We start from the raw sequence: 18,518 nt of genomic DNA on the forward strand, positions 1-18,518 counted from the left end.
ATCTGTTACTTGATCTTCTAAAAGTGTACCTTGGAGTAAAAAAAGTGTACCTAATACGAATCCTACATTATGTTAAAGAAGAAACTTTTGGCTTTTTGGAAAAGTATAGATAGTATACCCTTAAAACCACGGAACCAATCTAATTTGCATGAAAGACAAGTAAAATGACGACTTTTAAAAAAGTATTACGCTCACTTTTAACCAACTTGAAATTTAATTTCTGTTTAATTGAAACAAGCTAAAAGCACGTGGAAAACTGGAAAAGAAGCGTTGGAAAATATCCTTTTTGGTGATATATTTTGTAACAATTTTTATCCTGCTTAAAATATTATATTAGAGCAATTTGTCAGAAAAAGAGGGTAAATTATGCTTTTTTTCACGAAATCTGGACATATATCCACATTTGATATAATTGACATATCCATTTTTGGATATCGATCAGACTGTTCGTGGCTATTCAATATGGGCCGAGTAAATGTTAACATAGCCCCAGGTTAACCTTAGCCTTGTAAGGGAAATTGGGGTAATTGTGTAGCTCAAAACGAGCATTAAAGACTCTAGGAATCCCCATCTAAGCCTTGGCGTCCCTGCTGGCAATAATAGACAGGGTATATCCCTCAATATTTGTGATGCTAGCCATGTAAAATATGCACATATATCTCAGGCCATTCCTTTAGATGAGTGTGATCGCACACGCACTCGCCCGCACACTCGTAAAAAGATTTACGAGTGCTTTTTATCGCACTCATGAAATTTTTCTTTTTCTAAATTATTAAGAGCGATGAGAAGGGCTATTACGCTGATTAAAAATCTTTATGAATTTCGATCCTCTGCAATTATATAAATACATGCTCAACATCATTTTACTTTGCCCAATGGGAGAAGGATCTCCTAAAACGTCGCCTGCTAAACTATCATGTTCAAGAAATGATAAACTTTCCACAGTAACATATAGCGAATCTGCTAACACATCAGCACTTCTGCTTACGAGTGCGATTTTTTGCACACTATGGTGCACCCCTAATTTTTTTAGCAGGTGCTTTTTGTAGCTCTGGCATAGTTTTATTCAAGAAATGGCCTGATATCTATATCTTTAATTCATTATTGTCTTTAATCTTTTTCTCGTCCTCTTTGTTGTTGCCCACAACCCCAGGCTTCTTTATTTCAAGGAATTTGGTGCAGGACTTCTTTCCTTTTTTCTTTTTGTCCTTTTTTTCTTTTTTCTTCCCTTTTTTCTCTCCTTTTCTTTTCTATCCATTTTTTTTCATTTTTCCTCAATCGTTTACTTCATTCTTTTTACTGTTGGTATCTCTTTTCAACAAGTACTCCTCTATCCATTTTTGCACTCTCATCTTGCTCTTCTTATTCTTCTATTTTAATATAAGACCCAGTAAAATTCCTTCCAAATACCTATTTTATGATTAAAATAGTTTAAACCTTTGCTGACATACCCCCAGATGTAACTAATTCTCACAGACATATTCCCTTGAGATAAGGTTCAAACTAATCACAGGCCAGTACAGATTAAGCTGCCAATGTCAACTAAGAGTTCTTATTTTTATATTTTAGAAACTGGTTAATTTTCATGAATTGTTTACATTTTTTCTTTTAGGCCTATTTTCTACTAGATGGATCAAAAATGCATGGCACGGAGCTGGCATTGTTATAGTAACAATAGCTGCCCTTCTATTCTGCTCCACCTGAAATGTATATTTCCAGTGTTAATTTATTCAATATTTTAAATCAAAAATGCTCATGGCTGCATATTTTTTTTCACTATCTGGAGCAAACCACTTCTGGCAGAATTTCTTTAGAACGAACAATGGAATAATCCTGATGGCAAACTTACTTCATGTTTTGTATATATATAATTAAGATTTTAAGTGCTTGTTTTTGACTCTATTTGGCCTCAGTGAAACTAAAAAAAGGTACAATATTTCTATTGATTTTGCATGAAACTAGAGTTGCTAGTTGCTAGTTTTATAGTAAAAAACGATTAAGATATATAAGGTTTTCAAGAAGAAATGAACTTCAAGGTCAAGAAACAAATGAAAGTAGAGTTTAGGTATCCTATAAGCACAGTTGAATTGTTTAAACACAAGATTATATATTTGTAATAAGTTTGCCAAGGCTATACCTAAAAGTTCAGGGTTTTTTAATTGTTACCTTCCGTTATATATAATTAAATATAATTACATATTGGACATTTTTTTAAAGCAGCTAAAATTTTACATCAGTATGGTGAACAGTTGGTGTCACCAGAAAATATTAAACAACACCAGTGGCTGGTAGTGATCAAAAAACTTTAGTAAGAAAAATGTGTAAATTGCAATAATCAAAATATTGTTCTTTTACTCACACTTGTAATTAAAAAAATTTGCAAACGAAACTTAGGGAGAAAAAATAAAAGCTGCACCATATGGATATCGTTGGCGTTGACGTTAACTCGACAAATAATATCAAATTTCTTTGATATTTTTACTTTTTTATTTTACTTTATTTTCTTTTATTTTTTTTGGTGGTGGGGGGGGGGGGGGGGGGCTAAATAAAGGGAGTGGGCTAAATAACTTTTTGATTTGCTGGAGGGGGCTTATTAGAAGGGAGGGGCTAAATAAGGGGAGGTGGCTAAAAAGAGGAATTACAGTAAAGTATTCATACAGATATTTTTTATTTTTTGTAGGTTTGATGTCAGTAACAGAACAATGTGATGTGTTGTAATACTTTTTCTTTAAACTTGTTGTGTGAGATATAAACATCTATATCATTTTTAGAAACAAAATCATTTTCTTTTCAGCAAAAATATATAATATGACTTAACAAAGATTTAAAATTATATCATAACCATTGTTCAGAATTTTTTTTAAAAAAAAAAAACATTAAAAAAAATATGCTTGTGTGCAATGAAGAAAGACAAAATGTGTGGGGTGGAAATGTCTGAAGTGTTCAGTAGTCCATTTTTCAAGTGTAAAATTGTAGTCCAGCCACTCCAATTAGGAATTGTATTAAAGCTAAAGGGTTAAAGTATTACGTCTGTAAATTGGCCGTCTTATCACTTTCTGGGAACTATGAAAGTTAGCTTTGTTTTAAAACATGTCTTCCTATACCCCAATTAGGAGAAAAGGCGATAACTTTGTGTAGCTTTTGACAACTGTTAAAGTAACAGTGTTTAAAAATATAGATTCATACTATGAATTTATCAAGTTTTATTGTTTTAAAATTTGTTTTAAATTTTACTGGTTATATAGGCATAATCGGAATCAAGGTGTATTATTCTATCCGTTTTTCTACTTAGGTTAGAAAGACAATGCCAAAAGTAAAAAGAAGTAAAAAGCCTCCTCCAGATGGGTGGGAATTAATTGAACCAACTTTAGATGAGTTAGATCAAAAATTGAGAGAAGCCGAACAGGATCCGCATGAAGGTAAAAGAAAGGTGGAAGCATTGTGGCCAATTTTCCGATTACATCACCAAAAATCTCGATATATTTATGATTTATTTTATAAGAGAAAAGTTATCTCCAGAGAGCTTTATGATTATTGTTTAAAAGAAAACATTGCCGATGGAAATTTAATTGCAAAGTGGAAAAAACAAGGTTACGAAAATTTGTGTTGTTTGCGCTGTATACAACCACGAGATACAAACTTTGGAACTAATTGTATTTGCAGAGTTCCAAAAAGTAAATTAGAAGAGGGTCGTGTGGTGGAGTGTATTCATTGTGGGTGCAGAGGTTGTTCTGGCTAATTGCAAAAAAACAAGGAAAATAAACTGGAAACTGAATCGCAATTTTATTTCTGGTGATAATTTTTAACATCTTGTTAATGATAAAAGAAATGACTTGTGCATATTTTGTATGGACAATGTAACAAAGACAATTTTTTTAAGAATATATTGTGCTTGGCGTGTCAAAAATTTGTTTATTTAAGCAATTAAGATTTCACAATATTAATTATCTGACTTATTTCCATGATGAGTTAATATCTGGTGTTTTATGGGTTTACTGTTTTGCTTTATTAAAGTGCAATGAATTTAGAAAGCTAATAAAAAAACCCACCATGTTTTTAAGTCTTTGATGCTTTAGGACCTGATTAAAATCTAAATCATAAATTCATTTATTATTTACTTATCAATGCTTCATAACTTTCTGCAACATATTGTTTGTCAGAAATAGTACAAGGACTAATTTTTTGAATATATATAAAGAAATTAAACATCAGGGTTGTGTTTTTTCTTTGTATGTTGATGCCACCTTATGTTTTATTCCGTAATGTTTATTACCATAAAAGTCTAAAATAAACCAGCTGTATCAGAAACTATACTGCAAGAGAAAAACAAGGGTGAGGGGGGGGGGGGGGGGGGGTGTTTATAAAAACTTGAACTTATAACTGTTTCTTTGTGAATAGAAATTGTCATATCAAAATTTATCCCATATACGTTCATTTTGGATAATGTTCTCAAGATTGCAAACTCTCACAAGATTAACACTAACACACAACTTAAAAAGATTTATTGCCATGAAAAATAATGCTGTTGTAGCTGTAGTAAGTGTATACTATATTTTGTTTATTTGTTCTTTTGAATCACCCTGTCGTTATTTTTTTGTCTTTGTTAGGTCCAATTTATTTTACTTATCAACATTGTTATATTTCAGATTAATATGTTAGATAAATAGGGAAAAATCTAACACATATCTCTGAAACATAATGCCAATCACTGCTTTCAATAAATCAATGCAGAAAATTTTATGGCAACATGCAAAAATTCCTGCCAATTGCAATTAGAAGCTGTCCAGAAACAACAGAGCAATTTTTATTGTAAAATATAAAGCACGTGTACAAAAAATATCCAGCAGTTTTTATAGAAGAAAATAAGAATCAGTTTTAGTTTAGTTGCATATATAATCTAAATTTACTTCAAATAGGTTCTAGCTGGGTCTGGTGTTTATGATGGAAGTGAGGTACATGAAGCTTCTGCGTAAGTCTGCAAAAAGTATTTTCTTACAACAGGTATGCTTTTTAAACAGGAATGAATTAATTTAATTTGGGAAATATTATTTTAATTTAGTGTTATGGTCAATTTGAGTCGAAATGCCGCTGAGTACAAGATATATGCTCCAGACATAGCACAAATGCATGTTATAAATCACACTAATGGTGAAGAAATGAGTGAAACTAGGTAATCTTTTTGATGCATTTGTTTGACATTTTGATTGATAGGTCTTATCAATATAAACAAGAAGAAAAGGTAGCAAAAGAATAACACAAGGGAAGAAAAATTCATGACTTTATCGTAACATATATCTCTTCCTAAACTGAAAATCTATTTCTTAAGTTTCTACTAAACACAATAATATCCTGATTGTCTGTTACATTTAATAGATACAACCTAATTCACAAAAAACTTAAATAAACTGTGAATGACCTGTGCTGAACGTGTAACATTTTGTAAACAAGATGTATAGGTGATGTGTCAGCTTGTAAGGTGTGTAGAAAAGTCCATAATGAACACTAAAGTATACAATAGAAAGATGTGTATAGATTGGTTAAGGACTTTAAAACTTTATAAAATGAAGTTTCTTTTATTTTGGTTTGTAAACTGGAATTTTTAAATCTTAACCCTGTTTATATCATGTTTAGAAGAATGTAAAAATCACAAGGGAAACCAACTAGCCAAATGACCACAAAAGTGTAAAATTCTTATTCATAATTGTTTTTCTCTAAGGTCTAACCTACATAATAAACTCAAATAGCTTCAATATGGGTACAAGTTTTCTATTTGATTTTTTAGGGATAGCACAGGAATTTTATCAGTAGTAATAATCTTATAAGTGATGCTTCCATCACATCACATCAAATTTTATACTTTGGAACACAACTATTACTTTATCAATTTTTCAAGAAGTGGAATATGAGAGGGTTGTATCAGTTTATCAGATTGGGTTTGAAAGGAGCTTCACAAAGATTTATATGAAATACATTTTCATCCACCCTACTTTTGTATTTATATACTAAATTTTTTTTTGTCATGGTTGTAATAGCATGGTTGCAAATAGTTATTGGAATGCTCCAGATATTTTAGTTATTTTTGTACAAATTTTCTAGGAATGTTTTGGTTGAATCAGCAAGGATTGCAAGAGGAGCTATTAAACCACTTACAGAACTGTCAGTATCAGATTTTGACGCTGTCATCTTTCCTGGTGGATTTGGTGCTGCAAAAAATTTGTATGTATGAATAATTTTACTTGCATGCAATCTCAATTTTTCAACCTGAATAAATGCATCAGTTAACTTAACAATAGAGAAAACCATTGTAAACCTTTGTGCTTCAGTGTTAATTAGTTTTTGAAAAAATACATTGGATTGACAATATCTAGGCTTAACCTGATTGCAGTTGTTGATTATCAGGTTTTTGGGAGCATTGTGCGGGTATTAAGCACCATGTCAGCTTAAAAAATCATCTAAAATGTGTTAGTGATCTTTAAAACAAGTGAGTATTTTAAATTTAGCTTTTTTAATTTTCTGTTTTTTTCTTGCATTTTTTTATCAATAGATGTGATTTTGCAGTGAAGCAGGCAAATTGCACAGTCAACGATGAAGTGTCGAAAGTAATTGCTGATTTTCATTCTGCTAAAAAGCCTATAGGGTAGGTTGTAATAACTTACTTTAAATTTTGGTTTGCAAAAAATTCATTATTTTCATAATTATATCAGTGTATCACAATACCGTTTTGCATTGAATCTCCCTGCCAGTAAACAGTATATTTAGTTGGTGTTGTGGAAAAATATGTTTCGCAAGAAATTTTTTTTGCAATATCAATGTAAAAAATAACTTTTCTTTGAAGAACATGATCAAGTCCATACTTTTTATTTTTTTTTATCTCTTTTGTAGTATGTGTTGTATTGCACCAGTGATTGCTGCTAAAGTAAGTTTTCATAAACTTAAATCAACATCATTTGCTTCAGAGTTATTTTTTTTACAGTGTGCAGCAGAATTCGTAGGAAAGCAGGTCTAATTGTTCTAATAGTATGAATTGTTTTTTAGGTTTTGCCAGGCTGTGAAGTAACTTTAGGGATGGATGCTGAACAGGATGGAAAATACCCATATGCAGGTGCCACAGGTGCTGTTACTGCAATGGGATCAAAACATATTAACAAGGAAGTATATGTATCCTTGTCATGTATATCTCTTTTGTTGTTACTTCCGAAATTTTTTCTCCTCTATTTTCGACCTCTAAAGGGATTAGAAAGGCATTTAAGATATCCATAATTCAAGATATCAAGTGGTTGTTTAGGAATGAAAAGGAGTCAGAGAACAGCGGAATTAAATATGGAAGACACGAAACACTAGCCATATTAAGGGTTGAGTATTTTTGTTTTTATTATAGAGAATATAAGCAATAGTGTTTCGCAAATCCACGTCTTTAGTGTGAAGAGAATGTTTGGTTTCTAATATAGCAAATCATCTTGCTTTACAAAAAAATAGCAATTTTATCATACCCACTTGCTTTCTGAATTCTCCTTAACATAAGTAATTTTTTTAGGAAGTACAGGTGGATGAGCAAAACAAACTTGTTACCACTCCTGCATTTATGTGTGAAACAAAAATACACGAAATCCATGATGGTGTAGGGGAAATGGTTAAAGCCGTCTTAAAGTTGATAGCTTGAGGGAAATGTTTAAGTATTTATGAAAGACCTCCTTAAGGTACCATGGAGATATCAAGATTAGAAATGACAATGGGTGGGAAGGGTAGAAGTGTGTTTGTCACATTTTAGAGACATTTCTTACATTATGGTATGAACAAAGTGTTATCCAGTATTTATCACTTGATATGTGTAAAAGTGAATATTAAATATAGTTTTGTTGTTTTCTTACATTTCAGTCTCTTGTTTGTTTGGTCTCTTAAAGTTTGGTATCTGGCAATATTATGTTATGTTATGTCGCTATATATTATGTGGGGGGAATTGATTTATAAACGTGTTTTCAGTCTCAGTACCAATGCTTTGTGTCTTTCCCATGGACGAGTTGATAGAGTTATAGTACTTGTTCAATAGCTAACAGTTTTGCAACTCCGTTCTATGCAGATCAACTTTGCACGCTAACTAAATTGCAATTTTCTTATTACCTTTTATAGTTAAGTGTATTAAACAAATTTAAAGAAATGAGAGCTTACAGAAATGGGAAGTATTATGGTGTTTCATGTCTTGCTATGATTAGCATTACTCTGTTATGCGTGTCCATGACTAGCAAAAACTGGCTGTACAGTGTGTTAAAGAGAAGGTCGAACAACGAAGAATTTTTTGCAGGGAATAAAACGTTTGGTTTGTTTAGAGGTTGTCAATACAAACGTTATGGGCAGTTTGTTAACTATAGAATTCGTTGTTTTAATGGTAGGTGTCCATATTTTACCCTTATTTGTTTATTTTATGCTCCTAATTACTTAAACTGCATAATCTGTTTATTATAATGCAGTTTCTTGATTAAAAACACAGGTTGTAATAAAAAGGGTTGTCACTCTGGCTGGAAAGACTGGAATAGTTTGAAGAGCTGTAAAAACATAAACTGGCTGTAAAAACTTGATAATATTTTTCCAGGGATCATTGTTTTGCTTTTCTTTAAACTAAAATAAATACCTTTGCATTGAAATTAAATTGTGGTTCATAAGTTGTGTTTTCCATTTTTCTGTCTTTTTAAAGTTAGTGTGTAGTCTGTAGTGTTTTTTCTCTGGCAGAAATATTAGGTTGACTAAAAATGCATAATTTAATTTGTAGCAAGTTCACAATGTTCTTTCTATACTTTTATAAACAGAACAAGCGTTTAGCAACCTCAGCACATACATTGCACCATTTTTAGATTATCTAAGTCGTTTTAACTCTCAGAGCCAACTATGTTATATCATTGTCCACAGAAATGATTTTGTTTCGTTTAAGGAGATGTTAAAATAATTGTATATAAGTTCAACAATACTTTGTTTAAAATGTTTGAAAATTATTGCATTATATATTACACGCAACTTCTCCACCTAAACTGAAAGTTGGATCTTGTGTATTTGAGTGTTGTCGCGTCACTAACATAATGTTGCAAAAGAAGTGATCACCCGTGTATGTGCAACCCTGCGTCCACTAATATTTTTGAGTACTTTTCTTTTCGGTGACCGGTTTGATGGATACAGAAAAAATTCTTGTGAGAGACCAACCTGCTGAATTGGATTTCAAGATCTCATTTTCACTTAAATTGGACAGCATGTTTAATATTTAGTAGCAAATCAACTCGAAAAAAACCGTAAAGAAACAACCAGTCTGAACAAAGTATAATTTGACTTTTATAAATTTTAAAATTTTGTTGATGAGTGTAATGGAAAATGATTTGGACAAACATTCCATAATTCAAGTAAAGAAGTTTGATTAAAACTGACCAAAACACGGTGCGTGGAAAATCGCAGAGAATTCTGTAAAAAACAAATTTTAATTCGAACTTCTAATCTTTCTTTTAGTATTTACTGAACTCAAAGCTATAGATTCAAGCACACCTGCATATATTACAGTGAGTTGTATGTGCGGAAGTCTTGGTTGTCTCCTCATCGTCACGTATGTCGGTATATACATAGAAACTGTGAAATCACTTGTGGAGAGTTTAGTGATCAACCTCCTTTTGATACTCAACACGAGTGCATGTAAGTTTCAAAAAACTGTAATTTTTTATTACTGTGTTACCCACCTTTCTTTAAAAACACTGTCGTAGCTGTGATACATCAATCAAGCGCCATCCCTTCCCACCCTTTCTCTTGAATCAGCAGCCGTAGTAATGAATTATATTTCAATAACCGCCTATTGACAACAACTTTCAGTTAAAATGTTAAGTTTATCATTTTTTAAACTTTAATTTTGTTACCCTAGGGTACCTAATAATCATGTCCTATTCCTAATTTTGGTGTTTTTTCTTAAGTCCTTTTTTTCTCGTCCACTATTTATTAAATTGTTGAGCTAGGCGAAAAATATATCTGGATACAAGATGTCTGACGAGAAGAATCAAGAACAATATTGCATGGCCTTGCCATGCCATTTAATTAAATAAAGCAACCAGTAGTGCTTTTCCTCGAACTATTCATACTTTCGGTTTCTTCCCTTCTGCAATTCTTTAAATTTTTTCTTATCCTTTTTATCAGCTGTTAGAAGCATATTGCATTTATTGACTTTCATAATAAGGATTTTCATAAAAAACCATTTGGAATAGCAAAAGAAGGTACGGTTGATTCTATGATGTTGCGATGCTTTATAAATGACGATAGCGTTTAAATAAACATGCAATTATGTGGAAAAACTTGAATTGTCAAAAGAAAAAAGAAAAGGAAAAATTTGAAGAAATGCTCCCCTTTTTTAGGTGTGTGTGTTGATTCAAAGTATTACGGTATTAAATTATTGTGTTGTCGTAATGTACTGTGGTATCTTGCATTTATAACTTCTGCAGGTCTTTTGTGTAGAGTGCTCACTAGTCTTCTTTTCGTTTGTAGTATTGTTCGACTTCGTCGCACTGACCAGCTACAGTTATCTGTATCATACGAAACTGAAAAAAACGACTTTACAGAAAGAAGAAATTTTAGGCGGGTTTTCATCAAAAACTGAACTTGAACAATCTTTCTGGCTGTGCTCGTCAAGTCCGATCTTTATTGTTTTAAATATGATATACATATTAGTACTTTGCCGAACGCAAGCAAATAGGACAACGAGACGAGATGTATCAAACTCGAGTACATCATGGAAGAAGGGTGACAATATGAGATCGCCTATGATTTATTAAATTCGTTATTAAGAAAGAAGAAAACTTTTGCGAGTTAGTCAAACTTGGCGAAACATGGATTGTAATATAAAAACATTTTTGTGGAGGAAAATGGGTTTATTGTTTAAAACTGGAATGTCGCCATTCTATCCTAAAAAACATATAAAAAGCTTTAAAATAATAATTACAGGGGAATTTTAGAACTTTGTGCCAAATCTCTCTCGCAAAAGTTACTTCTTTTAAGATTAGAATAACATATATTAATAAATAAATTCATAATATATATGTATAAATATGTATATATTTGATATTTTATTACATTTAATCCCATTGATAACCATATACACTTACTATTATTGTTATTATTTTTATTTTTTAGAACCTATATTATTTTTTTGTAATTAGGGTTTTGTTATTTTAAATATTTTTTTATATTCGTTTATAACTCACGTTACTATTGTGCGTTAATTGAAAAATTTTGAGCATTCTCACTATGGCCAATTTCAGGAAATCTCAAACCACAATCTTGGACAAAAAAATGGGATAAATTCTGAAGGTTATCCCACAGGTTCCGACATGCGCATTTTAGACTTTAAAAAAATTTACGGTTAGGATTTTAGGTTATTAGGCTCGGAGTAGTATGCAGACATACGCATGGATCCATATGCCATCTTTCGTACACGTGTCTTAAAACACACCTGTTGAAGTGCGCATTTGCATCGTCTACACGTATGCAAAAGTGTTCCCTCCTCTGCAGCCTACCGGGTGCACAATTTTAATCTATATAAGTGGTTTGTTCATTTTAAAGAATAGGCAAAAAAATAGAGTTTCCTATTTATTTTTGTCCAAGATTGTGGCTATATTTAATGGTCTTTGAAAAACCTTGTCATTATTCGACAAAGAACTTTCGCTCCAACTAAATTTACGGCATTAAAATTGGTCGTCAAACAACTATACCATATTTACACTTGAACCGTAGTGTTTTGCTGTATTGTGGTTAGAACTTTACATAAAATTCAGGAAAAGATGAGGAAATCGTTGTGTCTTCCTTTTTATTTTCAACACGTATCATTTGCAGAATTCGATACTAGGTTTAAATGCATGAAAATGGACCAATACATTCACCACAGCGTGATAGTTGAAAGAGACATTTTCATGCAATTCCGAAATTTTCTTTTCCCCAGATCTTATATACGATGAAAAAAATCCCGCCATAGTACCAGTAATATGATATTTTAGTTTAAGTGACGATATTGTTGCTAAAAAATAAATATATGTGGTATTTATTGATTTATACAATGTAAAGTTGTTACATACCGTAATAATGTTGTTTAATGATCAATTTCTTCGAAAGAAATATCAATATCCTAACCAGTCTTGTCATTATTCTTATTTCTTTAACCTTATTAACCTGACATTCCAGTCTGATATTCTTAAAAAGCATATTCTTATAAAACGTGTGGTGACATTAACGATGATGTCATTGTTTTGCGTGAATTACAATAATTTTAAGGGGTTATTTTTTTCTCTCGAGGTATTTACTGAACTTAAAGCTATAGACTCAAGCACACCTGCATATATTACAGTGAGTTGTATGTGCGGAAGTCTTGGTTGTCTCCTCATCGTCACGTATGTCGGTATATACATAGAAACTGTGAAATCACTTGTGGAGAGTTTAGTGATCAATCTCCTTTTGATACTCAACACGAGTGCATGTAAGTTTCAAAAAACTGTAATTTTTTATTACTGTGTTACCCACCTTTCTTTAAAAAGACTGTCGTAGCTGTGATACATCAATCAAGCGCCATCCCTTCCCACCCTTTCTCTTGAATCAGCAGCCGTAGTAATGAATTATATTTCAATAACCGCCTATTGACAACAACTTTCAGTTAAAATGTTAAGTTTATCATTTTTTAAACTTTACTTTTGTTACCCTAGGGTACCTAATAATCATGTCCTATTCCTAATTTTGGTGTTTTTTCTTAAGTCCTTTTTTTCTCGTCCACCATTTATTAAATTGTTGAGATAGGCGAAAAATATATCTGGATGCAAGATGTCTGACGAGAAGAATCAAGAACAATATTGCATGGCCTTGCCATGTCATTTAATTAAATAAAGCAACCAGTAGTGCTTTTCCTCAAAAACTATTCATACTTTCGGTTTTTTCCCTTCTGCAATTCTTTAAATTTTTTCTTATCCTTTTTATCAGCTGTTAGAAGCATATTGCATTTATTGACTTTCATAATAAAAATTTTCATAAAAAACCATTTGGAATATCAAAAGAAGGTACGGTTGATTCTATGATGTTGCGATGCTTTATTATAAATGACGATAGCGTTAAATAAACATGCAATTATGTGGAAAAACTTGAATTGTCAAAAGAAAAAAGAAAAGAAAAAATTTGAAGAAATGCTCCCCTTTTTTAGGTGTGTGTGTTGATTCAAAGTATTACGGTATTAAATTATTGTGTTGTCGTAATGTACTGTGGTATATTGTATTTATAACTTCTGCAGGTCTTTTGTGTAGAGTGCTCACTAGTCTTCTTTTCGTTTGTAGTATTATTCGACTTCGTCGCACTGACCAGCTACAGTTATCTGTATCATACGAAACTGAAAAAAACGACTTTACAGAAAGAAGAAATTTTAGGCGGGTTTTCATCAAAAACTGAACTTGAACAATCTTTCTGGCTGTGCTCGTCAAGTCCGATCTTTATTGTTTTAAATATGATATACATATTAGTACTTTGCCGAACGCAAGCAAATAGGACAACGAGACGAGATGTATCAAACTCGAGTACATCATGGAAGAAGGGTGACAATATGAGATCGCCTATGATTTATTAAAGTCGTTATTAAGAAAGAAGAAAACTTTTGCGAGTTGGTCAAACTTGGCGAAACATGGATTGTAATATAAAAACATTTTTGTGGAGGAAAATGGGTTTATTGTTTAAAACTGGAATGTCGCCATTCTATCCTAAAAAACATATAAAAAGCTTTAAAATAATAATTACAGGGGAATTTTAGAACTTTGTGCCAAATCTCTCTCGCAAAAGTTACTTCTTTTGAGATTAGAATAACATATATTAATAAATAAATTCATAATATATATGTATAAATATGTATATATTTGATATTTTATTACATTTAATCCCATTGATAACCATATACACTTACTATTATTGTTATTATTTTTATTTTTTAGAACCTATATTATTTTTTTGTAATTAGGGTTTTGTTATTTTAAATATTTTTTTATATTCGTTTATAACTCACGTTCCTATTGTGCGTTACTTGAAAAATTTTGAGCATTCTCACTATGGCCAATTTCAGGAAATCTCAAACCACAATCTTGACAAAAAAATGGGATAAATTCTGAAGGTTATCCCACAGGTTCCGACATGCGCATTTTAGAGTTTAAAAAATTTACGGTTAGGATTTTAGGTTGTTAGGCTCGGAGTAGTATGCAGACATAAGCATGGATCCATATGCCATCTTTCATAGCGTACACGTATCTTAAAACACACCTGTTGAAGTGCGCATTTGCATCGTCTACACGTATGCAAAAGTGTTCCCTCCCCTGCAGCCTACCGGGTGCACAATTTTAATCTATATAAGTGGTTTGTTCATTTTAAAGAATAGACAAAAAAATAGAGTTTTCTATTTATTTTTGTCCAAGATTGTAGCTATATTTAATGCTCTTTAAAAAGCCCTTGTCATTTATTCCACTAATAGATTTTAAGTTTACGTTATTCGACAAAGAACTTCTTCCGTGCCAACTAAATTTACGGCATTAAAATTGGTCGTCAAACAACTATACCATATTTTCACTTGAACCGTAGTGTATTGTGGTTAGAACTTTACATAAAATTCAGGAACAGATGAGGAAATCGTTGTGTCTTCCTTTTTATTTTCAACACGTATCATTTGCACAATTCGATACTAGCTTTAAATGCATGAAAATGCACCAATACATTCACCACAGCGTAGTAGTTAAAAAGACATTTTCATGCAATTCCGAAATTTTCCTTCCCCCAGATCTTATATACGATGAAAAAAATCCCGCCATAGTACCAGTAATATGATATTTTAGTTTAAGTGACGATATTGTTGCTAAATATAAATATATGTGGTATTTATTGGTTTATACAATGTAAAGTTGTTACATACCGTAATAATGTTGTTTAATGATCAATTTCTTCGAAAGAATATCAATATCCTAACCAGTCTTGTCATTATTCTTATTTCTATAACCTTATTAACCTGACATTCCAGTCTGATATTCTTAAAAAGCATATTCTTATAAAACGTGTGGTGACATTAACGATGATGTCATTGTTTTGCGTGAATTACAATAATTTTAAGGGGTTATTTTTTTCTCTCGAGAAGTGGATCTTTAGGGAATTTTATGTAGATTTTATATATTTTACTTTCGTAAATATTTAATTTCAAAAAAAAGTAAAACTTTTCGCGTGTTGGGTATTTATTTGCTGGTAATTCTTAATATAACCATTTTCCTGGAATGCACCTTGTTCGTGGCGCATATCGATTACGGTTGCTCTTTTTCTTATAAGCTAAGGCGAAGGAAAGTAAAAACTTCTTTTAAGTTATATTTAGTTTTTAAGTAAGATGTCCAAGAAATGTAACAGTCACATGGTGACAAAACGTTTTAATTTAAATGTTCTTAAATGTCAAAAGATTTAAATGAAGAAGTTTGGGTACGAGTTACTTCTCGTGTTTTAATAATAAACGCGCGGCCTTATAATTTCACCGACAGGTGCAAAAGAGAATATTCGATAGTCTTTTTTATCATCAGTCGTTGCTAAAATACAGAACAAAAATGTCTACCAATGTTTTTAATCTCTGGCGCTTCATATATTTTCGTATGAACAAACAAAGGGGATGAATTTGGTAATAAAAAACTGCGAGCTGCGTTCACTATGATATAACTTAATATTTCCTCAAATAAAGTCCCGGCAAAGGAGTGCTCTTCTGTAAATTAGTAAAGATATTAGAACCCATTTCCATCCGTAGTAGAGCTGTTCTGTAAAATACTTACATAGACAATATTTACAGAGCTTTGAAAGAAAGTAAAACATAGTACAAAAGATTTCAAATTTGTTTTCGTGTTATTTTATTTTGGGTTATGAGTGATCTTTCTGATATGTACCGTTAAAAAATAATTCGTTGCTATGTTATTTAAAATTGTGTGACATTTAAACTCTTTGAAGTAACTTTTTTTGTTATTGTTATTGTTGTTGCGTGAAGATTCTGAAGGACTTAGGTTGTATTGAGTGTTTTACATAGGAAATGTATTTCCAGAGCAAGTCTTCAATAATTGAGGAATGTTATTATACTATTTTTTGTGTTTACAGATCAAATCGTAGAATTTGTGTTTTTTAAGTGCAGTTTATTTTTTTGACATCTAAGAAAATTCAAAATGAAGAAAAGTGTTGCCGTAGTTACCGTAGGGTCGTATTTAAATATTTTTTTTCTTTTTTTCTTTTTAAGATTCATGCAAGAAGTGGAGTAACATCGGGATTTTATTTAACGCAAATAGTTTAATATAATTGCCTAAATAAGAGAAATCTTTAAATTTTAAGTTGGAGGAACAAGGCGATGAGTCGGTCGACAAACTAAAATTTTACTGACGACTATGATGTTTCGTCTTCTTTATTTGAAATGATCGCTATATATACACACTGGAGAATTTCAAAAAGATTTTTGTTCGTTATTTTATAATAATAATTTTTGCAATATTACAGACATGGATCAGTCATAAATTTACACGTTTTTGTATCTGAGAGCACATGAAAAATCAAAGAACTTTTATGGTTGTTTATTTCGTTTGCTCTACGAACTTCTTAGGATCATATCATGGCTTTAATATGAGAAATTTAAACACATCATCCTTAGGCGTTTTAAAATTTGTGTTTTTAAAAAAAGTTGTGCTTTACACTTTTTGTAAGAAAAACAAACTTCGACAAAGCTTAAAATGTTCTTAAAATGGCCTTAAAAACGAACTGAGTGAATATATTAGCAGAATCTTTTATTTTTAGTTCTTAGACACGCAACTATGCAAAGTTTAAAGGTTTTTTTAAATCATTCTAAATTTTTAACCGATGTTTTTGTTTAAATTGTAGATCACATCACACAGTTCAAACGTTTTGGGGTGGGGATAAAAGATAATTTTCATAAATAAATACGAAACGTTGCATTTTTTGTAGCTTATCTAAGTTCAAGTGAACTTTACTGCGATCTGCTGTGTTTTTTTAAGATAGGAACAATGTTGTGGTTGTTTACGTGAAGTATAAACAGAAAAAAAATCCGCGGTATAGCGACAAGTCAGTCATCAAGTGAATGATGGTAGTGAGTAGATGGGTGAAATATTTTGTTGCAGAATTATTCATGTGATCTTTTCATTTTTATTTTGTGTTGTGTGTTTTTTTAGAAGTTTATTTTATTGTGAGTTTAAGTTTGATTTTCATTAATAATGAAGTATATTAAAAATAATAACGACAAAATATGCTTGCCGTACACTATTTTCCATATGTGTAATTTTTAATCAAAATTACAGCATTGTTATCTTATCAACTCTTTTACAAGTGAATTCTGGCAATGGCTAATGCAAATCAGGAAACCAAAGTCGATTAGTATGTTTTAAAATTATTTAAATAGTAAATGCCTTTCCCTATCATATTATCTTAGCGTTTATTTTTATTTCGTTTTTAGCTGTGAAAGCCCGGGTAAATTCTTTCTAGGGTTCCCAGAACCGCATGGGAATACATAGTAATAATATAAAAAGAATTTTGTTACAAGAAGAAGCCTGAAAAAATTTAGTGAAAATATTATTTCCAGTACAGACAAAAAGGTCATGTGCAACAAGTCCTGTTCATCCCTTCTTCCTATTGGTGCTGTAAAGTGGATTCTTTGTAAGGTGGTGAACTCGCAGGAGAAACGTTTCTAACAACACTGTTTTAAACTGATTTTCATCACACTTTTGATGAGTTTGTTGTGATGGTTTGTTTAACTGTTGATTGCACTACAGCGAGGTAACTGTAGTTTGGTGCATCATAATTCCATTGTAAACGCTAAATATTCAAATTATAGGTTCATTGTAACACATGGGTACCAATACTGTCAACTCGAACCTCCAAGATGTGTTTTTTTTTATTCGAGTCTCACGCAGTCAAGTTAAATGAAAACAAAAGCTTGCGTTGAGTCATCTCGCCCCTAGTTTGCGCGTTGAGGGGATTCTTTTTTCTTATAGTGCAGCATACTTTATTCGAGTTCATGGAGTTCCACTAACTCGAATTTTGTATTCGGTTGGTTAACATACGAAAATACTATAATTTTTATGTTTTATAGATGCCGCGCTATCGAACTGAAAATCGTGTTGATTCGAACTTGCGTTTTTTTGTGTTTGATTAGAAATTAAATATAATTGATCATCGCTTAATTCAGACATCTTTTTTTTTTTCTCGTTGTCAATTTATACAGCATCAAATTAAAACATGTTTAATTACAATTTTGATTTTAAAATCAATCTAAGGGACAGGAAAATCTTTACTGAAATTATAATTTTAAAAAGGGACAAGATAATCTTTACATGAACGATGCCACTCTCGATTAGTGAATTTAAAGTCTTTGTAACAAGGTTTGGGTAAAGATTGATGTCATATACCTTCATTGTCAGCTTTTTGCGATTAAGTTTGACTAATTCACATGACAAACTACTGAGCCAAGGTTTCTA

At 31.4% G+C, this 18,518-nt stretch overlaps 3 protein-coding genes across 4 annotated transcripts; all 3 read left to right on the forward strand.

The window, feature by feature from the left end:
• Nucleotides 1-3,257: 3,257 nt before the first annotated feature.
• On the forward strand, nt 3,258-3,907 carry LOC130644667 (protein BUD31 homolog). The gene has a single exon (XM_057450365.1). It carries the CDS (start codon nt 3,305-3,307, stop codon nt 3,737-3,739), a length of 435 nt encoding a protein of 144 aa, XP_057306348.1. The 5' UTR covers nt 3,258-3,304; the 3' UTR covers nt 3,740-3,907.
• Nucleotides 3,908-4,402: 495 nt separating this feature from the next.
• Nucleotides 4,403-7,867, forward strand: LOC130644660 (ES1 protein homolog, mitochondrial-like). Its single transcript, XM_057450348.1, has 8 exons — nt 4,403-4,536; nt 4,917-4,969; nt 5,060-5,170; nt 6,097-6,216; nt 6,545-6,637; nt 6,883-6,916; nt 7,036-7,158; nt 7,535-7,867. Exons 1-8 carry the CDS (start codon nt 4,444-4,446, stop codon nt 7,658-7,660), a joined length of 753 nt encoding a protein of 250 aa, XP_057306331.1. The 5' UTR covers nt 4,403-4,443; the 3' UTR covers nt 7,661-7,867.
• A 134-nt stretch (nt 7,868-8,001) lies between these two features.
• LOC130644661 (uncharacterized) lies at nt 8,002-15,010 on the forward strand. Of its 2 annotated transcripts, XM_057450350.1 has the most exons (4): nt 8,013-8,383; nt 9,487-9,666; nt 10,504-12,484; nt 13,326-15,010. In XM_057450350.1, exons 3-4 carry the CDS (start codon nt 12,094-12,096, stop codon nt 13,610-13,612), a joined length of 678 nt encoding a protein of 225 aa, XP_057306333.1. In that variant the 5' UTR covers nt 8,013-8,383; nt 9,487-9,666; nt 10,504-12,093; the 3' UTR covers nt 13,613-15,010. The 2 variants fall into 2 exon arrangements, with proteins under 2 accessions (XP_057306332.1, XP_057306333.1); XM_057450349.1 differs by lacking the exon at nt 13,326-15,010 and having other exon boundaries at nt 8,002-8,383; nt 10,504-12,140.
• The last annotated feature ends 3,508 nt before the right edge of the window (nt 15,011-18,518 follow it).

The sequence above is a fragment of the Hydractinia symbiolongicarpus genome, chromosome 5, assembly GCF_029227915.1.
Source record: "Hydractinia symbiolongicarpus strain clone_291-10 chromosome 5, HSymV2.1, whole genome shotgun sequence".
Classification (NCBI taxonomy): Eukaryota; Metazoa; Cnidaria; class Hydrozoa; order Anthoathecata; family Hydractiniidae; genus Hydractinia; species Hydractinia symbiolongicarpus.